This window comes from Bombus affinis, unplaced genomic scaffold (assembly GCF_024516045.1).
Source record: "Bombus affinis isolate iyBomAffi1 unplaced genomic scaffold, iyBomAffi1.2 ctg00000059.1, whole genome shotgun sequence".
Lineage (NCBI taxonomy): Eukaryota > Metazoa > Arthropoda > Insecta > Hymenoptera > Apidae > Bombus > Bombus affinis.
This window is the reverse complement of record NW_026108820.1, coordinates 1,201,533-1,212,668: the sequence shown is the minus strand read 5'-3', so window position 1 is coordinate 1,212,668 and position 11,136 is coordinate 1,201,533. Positions and strand designations below refer to the sequence as shown.

Genomic DNA, 11,136 nt, shown 5'->3' with positions numbered 1-11,136 from the left:
AGGCTGTTAACCCCTGGCTTGGTTAGTTGGATTCGCTTTCGACAGATGGGCGTCACGTGGAGTTTTGTGAACTTCACAGGGCACTGGACACACGTCTGCACGTCTCGGCACTCAGCAGCAACTGGATGGTCACGTGCTGCTTTGTGAACATTGCCGGGCACTGGACACACGTCTGCACGCCTCGGCACTCACGAACGAACTGGATAATGTATGTGATAATGTATTTTTAGTGTATCCTGTTAGCTTAACAAAACATAACGTTGTTCAACGTTTGCATAATATATTTAAAGAAAAAGATTGATCGTACTTTCTGATCTGAAAAAATAGCTCTGTTTATACATTATACATTATACATGGGAATTAACATTATGTATGGGAATTAACTAGTGTCTATATAGTTTCACACTGACAAAATAGTTTCGAGTTACTTAAAAATAGTTGCTTGATTCAAGCAACTGTACGCGTTAACAAAATAGCTTCAAGTTATTTGAAAATACTTGCTTCACTCAACTGCACACATTAATAAAATAGTTTCAAGTTACTTGAAAATAGTTGCTTGATTGAGGTAACTTGACCAATCTGAATCATCATAAAAACTTGGAAGGATATTTCAGGCAAAATTACAGGTTCACATTGGCAAAATGATTTTAACTTACTTGAAAATAGTTGCTTGATTCAGGTAACTTGAGCAATCTGAAATATCATAAAAACTTGGAAGGATATTTCAAGCAAAATTACAGGTTCACATTGGCAAAATGATTCTAACTTACTTGAAAATAGTTGTTTGATTCAAGCAGCTGTACACGTTAACAAAATAGTTTCAAGTAACTTGAAAATAGTTGCTTGATTCAGGTAACTTGACCAATCTGAATCATCATATAAACTTGGAAGGATATTTCAAGCAAAATTACAGATTCACATTGGTAAAATAATAGGTTCACATTGACAAAATGGTTTCGAATTGCTTGAATTCAAATCGTTTGACGAAGCAACATGACTAATCTGAATAGTTTAATTGTCATCTTTATCCAAGACTCGCATAGTCAATCGAGCCATTCGGAAATCACATTGACCAACTCCAAAATTGAAAAGTAGAGAAAAGTAATTACAAGTATCGCAAGTGGTGAGACAATATGCGATAAAAATGAAAAGATGAGCGTGGCGTTAAGCTCTAAGGAACTAGAGGTTTTTTGAGAATCAGTCGTGTACTTGGACGATGAAATTGCGAAATTATGAGATTGTCCAAAGATGAAGTTGATCAATTTGACTTTCGCCAAGCTCGATCGTCACTACGACAGTTCTCGCGTATCGAAACTATCTTGATGTTTGTGTCGACAGGTGAGACGAATGAGCGATCGTGGCGGAGAAGGATCAGGACATTCGGTCGTTACGATGGAATCAGTGTTACCGACTTTATTTGGCCGTCGCGAATCAGTCGCCTGTTTTCCTTTTGGAGGCGTGACGAGAATATTACCAAATCGTCGAGACCCAGCGTCCAGAATGTCCGCACCACCGAGCGGTAGAGGAAATACGCACTATCTTTGGTTGGACATTATGGACGACATCCCATACCTAAGAGCGAGGGAGGTAAGGATCTTTCGTTTATTCTTTTTCACTTTCTACCGTAATAGATCAGCCACAGATAGTCCATTTCGACGAATAGTTTCTTTCGATCGACGTGGAAACCGTCGAAAAGAAAGATTTAGGATATTGCAGCCGTTCGCCGATAAGGAGCGCCATTTACGCCGAAGGAGATCCGTTCTCTTAGAACGTTCATAGAGTCGCCTGTCTACCGTATTGGGTCTGCCTCCCTGCTATTCCTTTGTCTATATGCTGTCGATGGCTTCAGCGCTTGAGAAAGCTAAAAAGACCAGATGTGGAGTTTTCCTAGAAGTGGTGAACACTTCAACAAAAATAAACGAAAGATCCTTACCTCCCTCGCTCTTAGGTATGCGATGTCGTCCATAATGTCCAACCGAAGATAGTGCGTATTTCCTCTACCGCTCGGTGGTGCGGACATTCTGGACGCTGGGTCTCGACGATTTGGCAATATTCTCGTCACGCCTCCAAAAGGAAAACAGGCGACTGATTCGCGACGGCCAAATAAAGTCGGTAACACTGATTCCATCGTAACGACCGAATGTCCTGATCCTTCTCCGCCACGATCGCTCATTCGTCTCACCTGTCGACAGAAACATCAAGATAGTTTCGATACGCGAGAACTGTCGTAGTGACGATCGAGCCTGGCGAAAGTCAAATTGACCAACTTCATCTTTGGACAATCTCATAATTTCGCAATTTCATCGTCCAAGTACACGATTGATTCTCACAAAACCTCTAGTTCCTTAGAGCTTAACGCCACGCTCATCTTTTCATTTTTATCGCATATTGTCTCACCACTTGCGATACTTGTAATTACTTTTCTCTACTTTTCAATTTTGGAGTTGGTCAATGTGATTTCCGAATGGCTCGATTGACCATGCGAGTCTTGGATAAAGATGACAATTGAACTATTCAGATTAGTCATGTTGCTTCGTCAAGCAATTTGAATTCAAGCAATTCGAAACCATTTTGTCAATGTGAACCTATTATTTTACCAATGTGAATCTGTAATTTTGCTTGAAATATCCTTCCAAGTTTTTATGATGATTCAGATTGGTCAAGTTACCTGAATCAAGCAACTATTTTCAAGTTACTTGAAACTATTTTGTTAACGTGTACAGTTGCTTGAATCAAGCAACTATTTTCAAATAAGTTAGAATCATTTTGCCAATGTGAACCTGTAATTTTGCTTGAAATATCCTTCCAAGTTTTTATGATGTTTCAGATTGCTCAAGTTACCTGAATCAAGCAACTATTTTCAAGTAAATTAAAATCATTTTGCCAATGTGAACTTGTAATTTTGCCTGAAATATCCTTCCAAGTTTTTATGATGATTCAGATTGGTCAAGTTACCTCAATCAAGCAACTATTTTCAAGTAACTTGAAACTATTTTATTAATGTGTGCAGTTGAGTGAAGCAAGTATTTTCAAATAACTTGAAGCTATTTTGTTAACGCGTACAGTTGCTTGAATCAAGCAACTATTTTCAAGTAAGTTGGAACTATTTTGTTAACGCGTACAGTTTTTTTTTAATTTATTTATTAAAATTCACAATTTGTCCAATTTGGACATTTGGTGGAATTTTTTAACGGTTAAATTAGCATGTTGGTGGCTACCCCCAGCGGGGTACCATCCTCGTGTTTGTTAGGTTATGTCCTTTATAAGGTCTGCTGGGTGCTTCCTTTTTAGCCTTCTGTCCATGTTTATGGTTTTGTATGTTTCCGCAGCTAGCCGGTTTGGGTGTGTTGCTATTCTTGATTTGTATTTCTCGGAGTATCTGCTAATTTCTTCCTTGACCGTTGGCATTCCCAGGTCCCTCCGTATATCTTCGTTTCTGACGTACCAAGGTCCGTTTACTATTGTTCTGAGGATTTTAGCCTGTATTACCTCTATTTTGTTTATATGGCTCATTGCTGCCGTCCCCCATAATGGTATTCCGTACGTCCAGATTGGTTTTATTATCGTTTTATATATTTTTAATTTATTTTCTATGTTTAGTTTGGATTTTCGGCTTGTTAGCCAATGCATTTGTCTCCTTGTTTTCTGTATTTTTTCTACTATTGATTTGATGTGTAGTTTCCATGTGAGTTGTGTATCTAAGTGGAGTCCTAGGTATTTGACATGCTTTGTTTGCGTTATATGCGTGCCGTTCAATAGGATGTTTGGTGGTATCTTTTTTCGTAGCGTGAATGTAATATGGTTGCATTTATTGGGCTTCGCTTTTATTTGTTTTTCTTGTAGCCAATTTTCTATTTTTATGATATGTTCTTGTAGTATTTTGACTGCCGTTTCTGGGTTAGTATGCCTGACTAGTATAGCTGTGTCGTCCGCGAATGTCAATACTGTGCTGTTGGTAGTTGTTGGTATGTTCGCCGTGTATAATGTGTATAGTATTGGGCCTAGGACGCTTCCTTGTGGTACCCCGGCCTTGATGTCTTTAACTTGAGAATGTGTGTCCTTGATTTTTATTACGAAGGTTCTGCTGCTTAGGTAGGATTTTATTAATTGGTGTATTTGCTCCGGGAATTGTTTCCTAATTGTTTGTAGTAGACTTTCATGGTTAATTTTATCGAATGCTTTCCCTATGTCTATAAAGTGGGCTGTGCAGTATTCCTTGTTTTCTAGTGCTACTATTATTTCGTTTATAAGCCTGTACATTTGCTCTATCGTGGAGTGTTTGTTTCCGAAACCAAAGTTCCCAGTTGTGTCCTCCAGCTTTCAGTAGATTTGTTTGGTACCTCCTTTTTGCTGTTTTTCCTAGGTACTTTCTCAAACCTTTGACTTTTTCCTCATCGCTTTTTATTTTGTATTTTTTGCATTCCTCTTCATACTCTGATATCCAGTTTGTAGCTTTCTCAGTTCCTTCAAATCAGAGATTTTTTTTAAAAATATTAAAGGACGCCAACGTATATTCGTCTCACAAGAGTTTGGCGAGCATATCATAAAGACGGTGCATGATTTCTTTGGCCATGTTGGAAGGAATCACATATTGAAAAAAATCCGACCCTTTTATTATTTCAAAAATATGGACCGAATTGTCGACAAGTTCTGCAAACAATGCGAAACTTGCATTAGGAATAAAAGCAGAACGAGAAGACCGATCGGGCTTATGTGGAGACTAGGACCAGCGAGGAAACCGTTTGAAATAATGTCATTCGATACGGTCCGAGGTTTTTCCAACAACAACTCACCAAAGAAGTATATGCATATACTCATAAATCACTTTTCAAGGGCTGTTTTTATGTCCACATCGAAAACACAACGCGCGGAAGATATCATAAAACTTATAAACTCGACAGGAGAAACTGACTCCATAAAAATTATCCTTGCAGACCGATACCCAGCGATGACATCCAAGGAAATTCAAGAGTACGCGAGAGAGAAAAACATTAAATTAATTTTCACCTCGACAGACTGTCCATCCTCCAATGGACTAAACGAGAGGGTAAATCAAACATTAGTAAACAGAATCAGATGCAAGATCAATTCGAAAAAAAAAAGAAACTGGACAAAGATCGCAGAAAAAAGCGTAGAAGAATACAATCACACCAGACACAGTGTAATGGGATTTGCCCCAAATCACTTACTGTATGGGAAAATGATCGAAATCATCCCTAAGGGAATGACAGAGAAGAAGATAAACTTAAAAAGAGACAGAGAAGAAGCATTTAAAAACTCAGCAAGAAATTTCGAAATCAACAAACAAAAATATGACAAAAAAAAGACGAGAACACGAGTTTAAAATTGGTGATACGGTCTTCACCCACAACGGAAACAGAATGAATAGAAGTAAGCTGGAAGAAATTAGGAAAGGACCTTTCAAAATTTTGAGAAAGATTTCAAACTCTATATATGAAGTGGATAACGGTAACCGGAGATCTGAAGGGAATTTCTTCAAACTGGCCCGGAAAAACGACCGAACAGAAAGGAAGTCGATTGAAGAGCTTCCGTTCCAACAGCTTCGACGTGTCGACATTGCACGGAGCTAAAAGTAAGCTTAGCGGATCCTCGAAAGCCGCTATTTCGACCTTTATGGCACCGTCGAATTGGTTCACGAAGAGACACCAATCGATGTCGAAGAAGCCGGAAGATTTAGTAACGGCCAGTTTAAGTCTCAAGTTCGATAAATCGAAGGTAGTGAAGGCGGTGAAGGAAACGTTGGGTAAAAAGTCCCCTAATAGCGAGGTCAAACACAAAGTCGTATGGGACAACACTAGTGGAACCAAAGTGGACGCTCAGGTAAGTTGTATTTCTCATTACGATATCGTTTCTTGTTTAAGAGCCATCGTAGGTGAAAGGGGGAATGAAAAAGAAAATCGTAAGTCGTAAAATCTCTTTCAGAGAATGCACTTTATCGTAAAAATTAATAAAGTCAACAACAACGTGAAATTAAATAATTGTTGTTTGATATTCTGTATTATCGATATAGGTGAAACGTGGAGAAGATAATTTGCAATCATTGCGGACAATATCGCAGTGACATTATTATCAATCGGTAATATTAAAGATAAAATTCATATGGGATGAAAACAGAGCGTCAAAAGTGGTTATTTTTCGATCTTCTTGCGAAGGGAAAATTCCTGCAAAATGTTTAAGAACGGCTCTCAACAAGGAATGAAAAATGTTATTACAGTTCCATTTTCGTGTTCGTTTTTTTTTCTACATGATCCATGTGAAATAATTCTTCAGATGCTCTGCTGGTAAATGAATCGACGTTTGTAATAGATGAAATATGAAGTACAGCGAGATCGTTGTTGGCTATTGTTCTACACCGATATCGACAAAATAATTCTTCGACAACTCTATTGATAAATCAATTGTAGTTTGAAATCAGACGAATCTGAAGTACCATCAGTTTGTTGCTACGAGAACAATAGCCACCAACGATCTCGCAGTAATTCGGATTCGTTCGATTTTAAACTTCAATTGTTTTATCGACAGAATCTCTGAATAATTATTTTGCTGGTAAATTCTGCTGGTATATCGATTAGAGTTTGGAATCGAGCAAATACGAAGTACAAGATGGCTATTGTTCTCACGTAGCAACAGTCTGATAGTATTTCAGATTCGCTTGATTTCAAACTTAGTTCCCTTGGTTTAATTACTGATTTATCAGCTGGATCAAAATTTAAAGAAAATGAAGATCAAGTGTAGCGCGTAAGTTTGACCTCTGCTTAATTTTTTCATCTCTACACTCATCTTTTTCAACTTCCATGTCACATTTCGTATAAATGCTAATAATTCTTTGTTTTTTTTTTTTGATAAATTCTCTTAAACGTCGCACAAGAATTTTTCGTTCGCGAGGAGGTGCAAAAATGGCCACTTTTTGACTTAGGTCAAAATTTGCAAATTTGGGGTTAGCCCCAACTTAACCACACTTTTAATCCAACATGAATTTTATTTTAATATTACTGACCTCTGATGGTGGATCTGCGATACTGTACTTAATGATTGTAAACTATCTTATCGAGACTTCTCATCTATATTAATAATATAGGAATGTTAAATATTATTTTGAATATTAGGAATATTAAATAACAGTTAAATACTTTTAACTGTTTATAATAATTTACTATTACGTATTTTAACGCGAAATCTCGTTTCATAAAAATTTTCATTCAAATACGTAAATACATAATATTCATAAATTTATAAGAACAATTTTGTCCGTAGGTATTTGGTAGCGCAATTGAGAAGATGTTAACGGCGCAAAAGGGAAACGATACGGGGGCTTCCGGGTCGAGCGGAAAGCCCTCGGTATCTCCGAACAAACCAATGTCAGGCAAAGTGACAAATTGGTTTTCAAATACCTAGAATCAAAATCGGAATCAGACGGAATCCAGCGAACCGTCTCTCTGTTCTTCCCTAAAGGAGCTATTCAAGAAGTAATGGGGAAGAACAAATGCTAATAAATGTTAAGTGTCTCTAGTTTAATTAACACTTCTTTATCTTTATCTTTATTACACTTATTTATTTAAGAATTTATTCAGAGATTAACACGACCTAATAGATGACTGACAATCTGGTGTAATTCAAATTAACGAGCTATACTTTCCTTGTACTTTCTTATTGCTATACCTCTACAATATTCTTTTATCGTATCTGTCGATTTTAATCTCACACAAATATCTAATAAATGTGTATACAGTAGTTGACGAAAATATTAGATAGAAGATTTTTGCGAATATATATTATGTGTGTTAGTGTTTTTCTTCACTTCACTTCAATGTAACGAGACGTGTCTATCATGATTACACCGGTAAAAATTGAGACTAATTTGGAAATATATATATGGAAGCTAGAAGATGCTTATTGCAGACGTACACATAGCAAAAAACTAATGTACAATGTAAAGAGTATTTTTAAACATGTTAAACATATTTTTAAACTACTAAAAATATTGTGACTTATTTATACAATACATAATTAACTGTCCAAATACCGATGGTAATCAATAAGCATCTTATAATTCCTATTTACATTTGTTTCAAAAGTTTCTTTCGTTTCATAAGAAAATAATAGATGCACGACACTTTTTGTTTTATATTATTTTATCGATTTGTGTATGATCTATTTTGTAGTAATAGAACAAAACGAAAGAAACTTTTGAGACAGCCTAATGCATCTTGAAATTCATGAAAAGCTTCAACAAAATATTCATGGAAAGTTTCTGTAAGCGTCCGAGTACTTTCGTGAGCCGTTATATGTATAATAATTCGTTACAATGTTAGTGATAGCTTGGAAAGTGAACTATTTTTATTATACATCTTTTTACTTTCCATATTACGCTCATAGATACTCTAAAACGCCGCGATACTAACTCTTATCTATCATGTTTACGAATGCCTATAATTTGTGAAACCGCTTCTGATTTTACGGAAATTTTGCAGTTGCTTGATGAATGAAACAGATTTGTTAAGAGAATCACATGTTATAGATACCTGAACTGTGATTTATTTAATATATCTTTTCTGATTTGTTATCCTGCAACATTTCCATGTTTTACGAAGCTTTAAATTAAATTTCACAAGTTTATTTTCCTTAAGCTAAAGACGATGCTGGTGAAATATTTATTTCTGAAGTAAAAAGTAAAAATATAGCTTACATATTGCTTGTATTTAATCATGTATTACGATTAATCCTGTTGCGATACTTGTATATTTCAGTTAGGCTCTGGTTTTAGTAAACAAGAAAGATTTATAATATCTTAAGAGGATGTTTAGCATGAAATCATGCTAATAAGAAGTTTTTCATGTTTTTCTTCAGGCTTAAAATATTTTTCAATGTTGTGAAAAAATTGGGTTGCAAATGAATAAAAGGGTGCAACAGGGTATTTAAACAAACTAATATCTCTTATATGAATAAGTCGAGTGATATGCTGTAAATTATTTTCACAAAAAGACACCCATTTTTATTATTGTTTTCTAAACAAAATTCAATATGATTTGTTATACCTGTAATAGGAAGTTTCTTTAACTAACATTTAGTTATCGATCCTATTTTTATTGAAGTTTAACAATACTGTTCAATGTTAATAATTATTAATTTACAAGTGAAGGGTAATTCCAACGAAGAAAGATATCATTTGCAAACAAATAGTTTCAGATAAAATCAGCATTGGTACTGTAAATTTAAGATATTATAAATCTAATATGTATTGTATCGCAAAGCGGGATTCATGATGAAAAATTAAATATAAAAGTCCATGAAATTTTGCAAATTTAAGCATCTCAGTTGATACAGCTTTAATAAATGTGAACAAAAGTTTAGTCTATCTCTATATTTAAATAACGCATGATATTTAATTCTACAGTATAATTAAACAAAGATTCGAAGCTGAAAATTTCGAAATATAATTGAACAATATATCGTACAATAAATGTTATATGATGTTCTGTAAAGGAGAATTGCATTTTTACGAAGAGGATCAAAGATAAAAGAGATTTTTGTTGAACGATACGACCGTTTCGAAATTCCATTTTGATCTTGTGTATGTATAGTGTATCTCGTACAAAAGATATTACAACAAGCGTCCAGTCATAATGTGAAACATTAATCAAAATTTCTAATCTCGAGTGTTTCAAGCCCCAGAACTCATCTTAATAAATATAAGAAGGACAGATTAAATTCAATCTGATTTTTCTAATTTTCTCGTTAATAATTAAATATGAGCATCAATCAATCAATAGTTCATAATGCACGGTATAATGCGTGTATAACATTCATCTGATTTCAATTAACTTACGTTTAAGCAAAATAATTATTCGAACTAGTTTATCATTCACATTATTACACATTTTAATTGTATATATATCTAGTACAACATAGAAAGGATGTTTTAGGATTATGAGTATTCCTTTAATTTTTAAGAAGAACAATAAGTATGCATAGTATTTCTTTTCTCTCATATTCTAATTTCACCAAATTGAATTTTCTAAAGAAAGATGATCTAATTATTTTAGATAACGCAAATTCTTTATTTTAGATATGCAAAGTCAAATATATTTTTGTCAATAAAGACACAAAAAATCTTAGATGTCTAAATGTCAGCTTTAAGAACAGTAGACTTGCCTGCCTTCAAACTTAAATGTCCTTTCCAGTAGTAAAACTTAAATAACATTAACAACGGCAGTAATATTTACATCTACAGATGGAGGATATTAGACTTCGATTAAAATACAAGTAGCTCAATAAATATGTGTCTAAGTACGATGGTTAAAGAATAACGATTCGTCATTCTTTATTCCAGCGCTTAATGCTATCCTTCTTTCAACAAATACAATCCTAGAACAATGCCGCTGAAGAGAAATGTTATGCGTGAATTTATTTGCCTTTGCGGGACGAAGGTTTATTAAATTATTAAATGAAAATATTAAATGAAAATGAATATGTATAATTGTGTGTATAAAAATTGATATATGTATGTATGTATAAAATATATATATGTATGTATATATATATGTCGGGTTGGCGTTAAGATTAGAGTTAGGGATAAGGGCGTGAAACGAATCCCTATTGGCGCTAGACGTGATCGTTATGCAATAGAGGAGATATTTACTAGTGCAAATATGACTATGATGGAATTGGACAAGTAATCGCGATAATTAGATACTCGAGAAGCAAATGATGATGATCCTAGGCTCAATAACGAATCCGCGGTCAACGGGATGACGAACATTACCCTTCGTTAGCGTCTAAGTTACACTGTATGTTAGAGCAAGGGGCAATTATTACGTATACGAAAGACAGGTCGATTGCCGATGAGATCGCACTAGAGTGAGTGGCTCTCCGTCGCGGTGACGCTGTCGAAGAAATCTATGATGGGTGTGCCTAAGGGCACGAGATCTCGGAGTCGTCATCGACTCCAGTCGGAGGTTCGGTGCGCATATCGAGATGGTGTGTAATAGAGCCGACAAGTTAATAGGAGCCCTTAGGGGAATTCTACCCAACATCAACGGGCCGCCCAGCTTGGCTCGTAGGCTCTACTACAACGTGTGGGAGTCCATCGTAACTTACGGAGCACCGGTGTGGGCT

At 35.4% G+C, this 11,136-nt stretch overlaps 1 protein-coding gene across 4 annotated transcripts; it reads left to right on the top strand.

Annotated features, from left to right (window-relative positions):
- Positions 1–4,474: 4,474 nt before the first annotated feature.
- On the top strand, positions 4,475–10,538 carry LOC126926803 (uncharacterized). 4 transcript variants are annotated; one of them, XM_050743173.1, is made up of 3 exons: positions 4,475–5,841; positions 5,944–5,989; positions 10,137–10,538. In XM_050743173.1, exons 1-3 carry the CDS (start codon positions 5,455–5,457, stop codon positions 10,187–10,189), a joined length of 486 nt encoding a protein of 161 aa, XP_050599130.1. In that variant the 5' UTR covers positions 4,475–5,454; the 3' UTR covers positions 10,190–10,538. The 4 variants fall into 4 exon arrangements, 3 of the variants coding, with proteins under 3 accessions (XP_050599130.1, XP_050599129.1, XP_050599131.1); XM_050743172.1 differs by lacking the exons at positions 5,944–5,989; positions 10,137–10,538 and adding an exon at positions 7,276–7,791; XM_050743174.1 differs by lacking the exons at positions 5,944–5,989; positions 10,137–10,538 and adding an exon at positions 6,032–6,212.
- Positions 10,539–11,136: the final 598 nt, after the last annotated feature.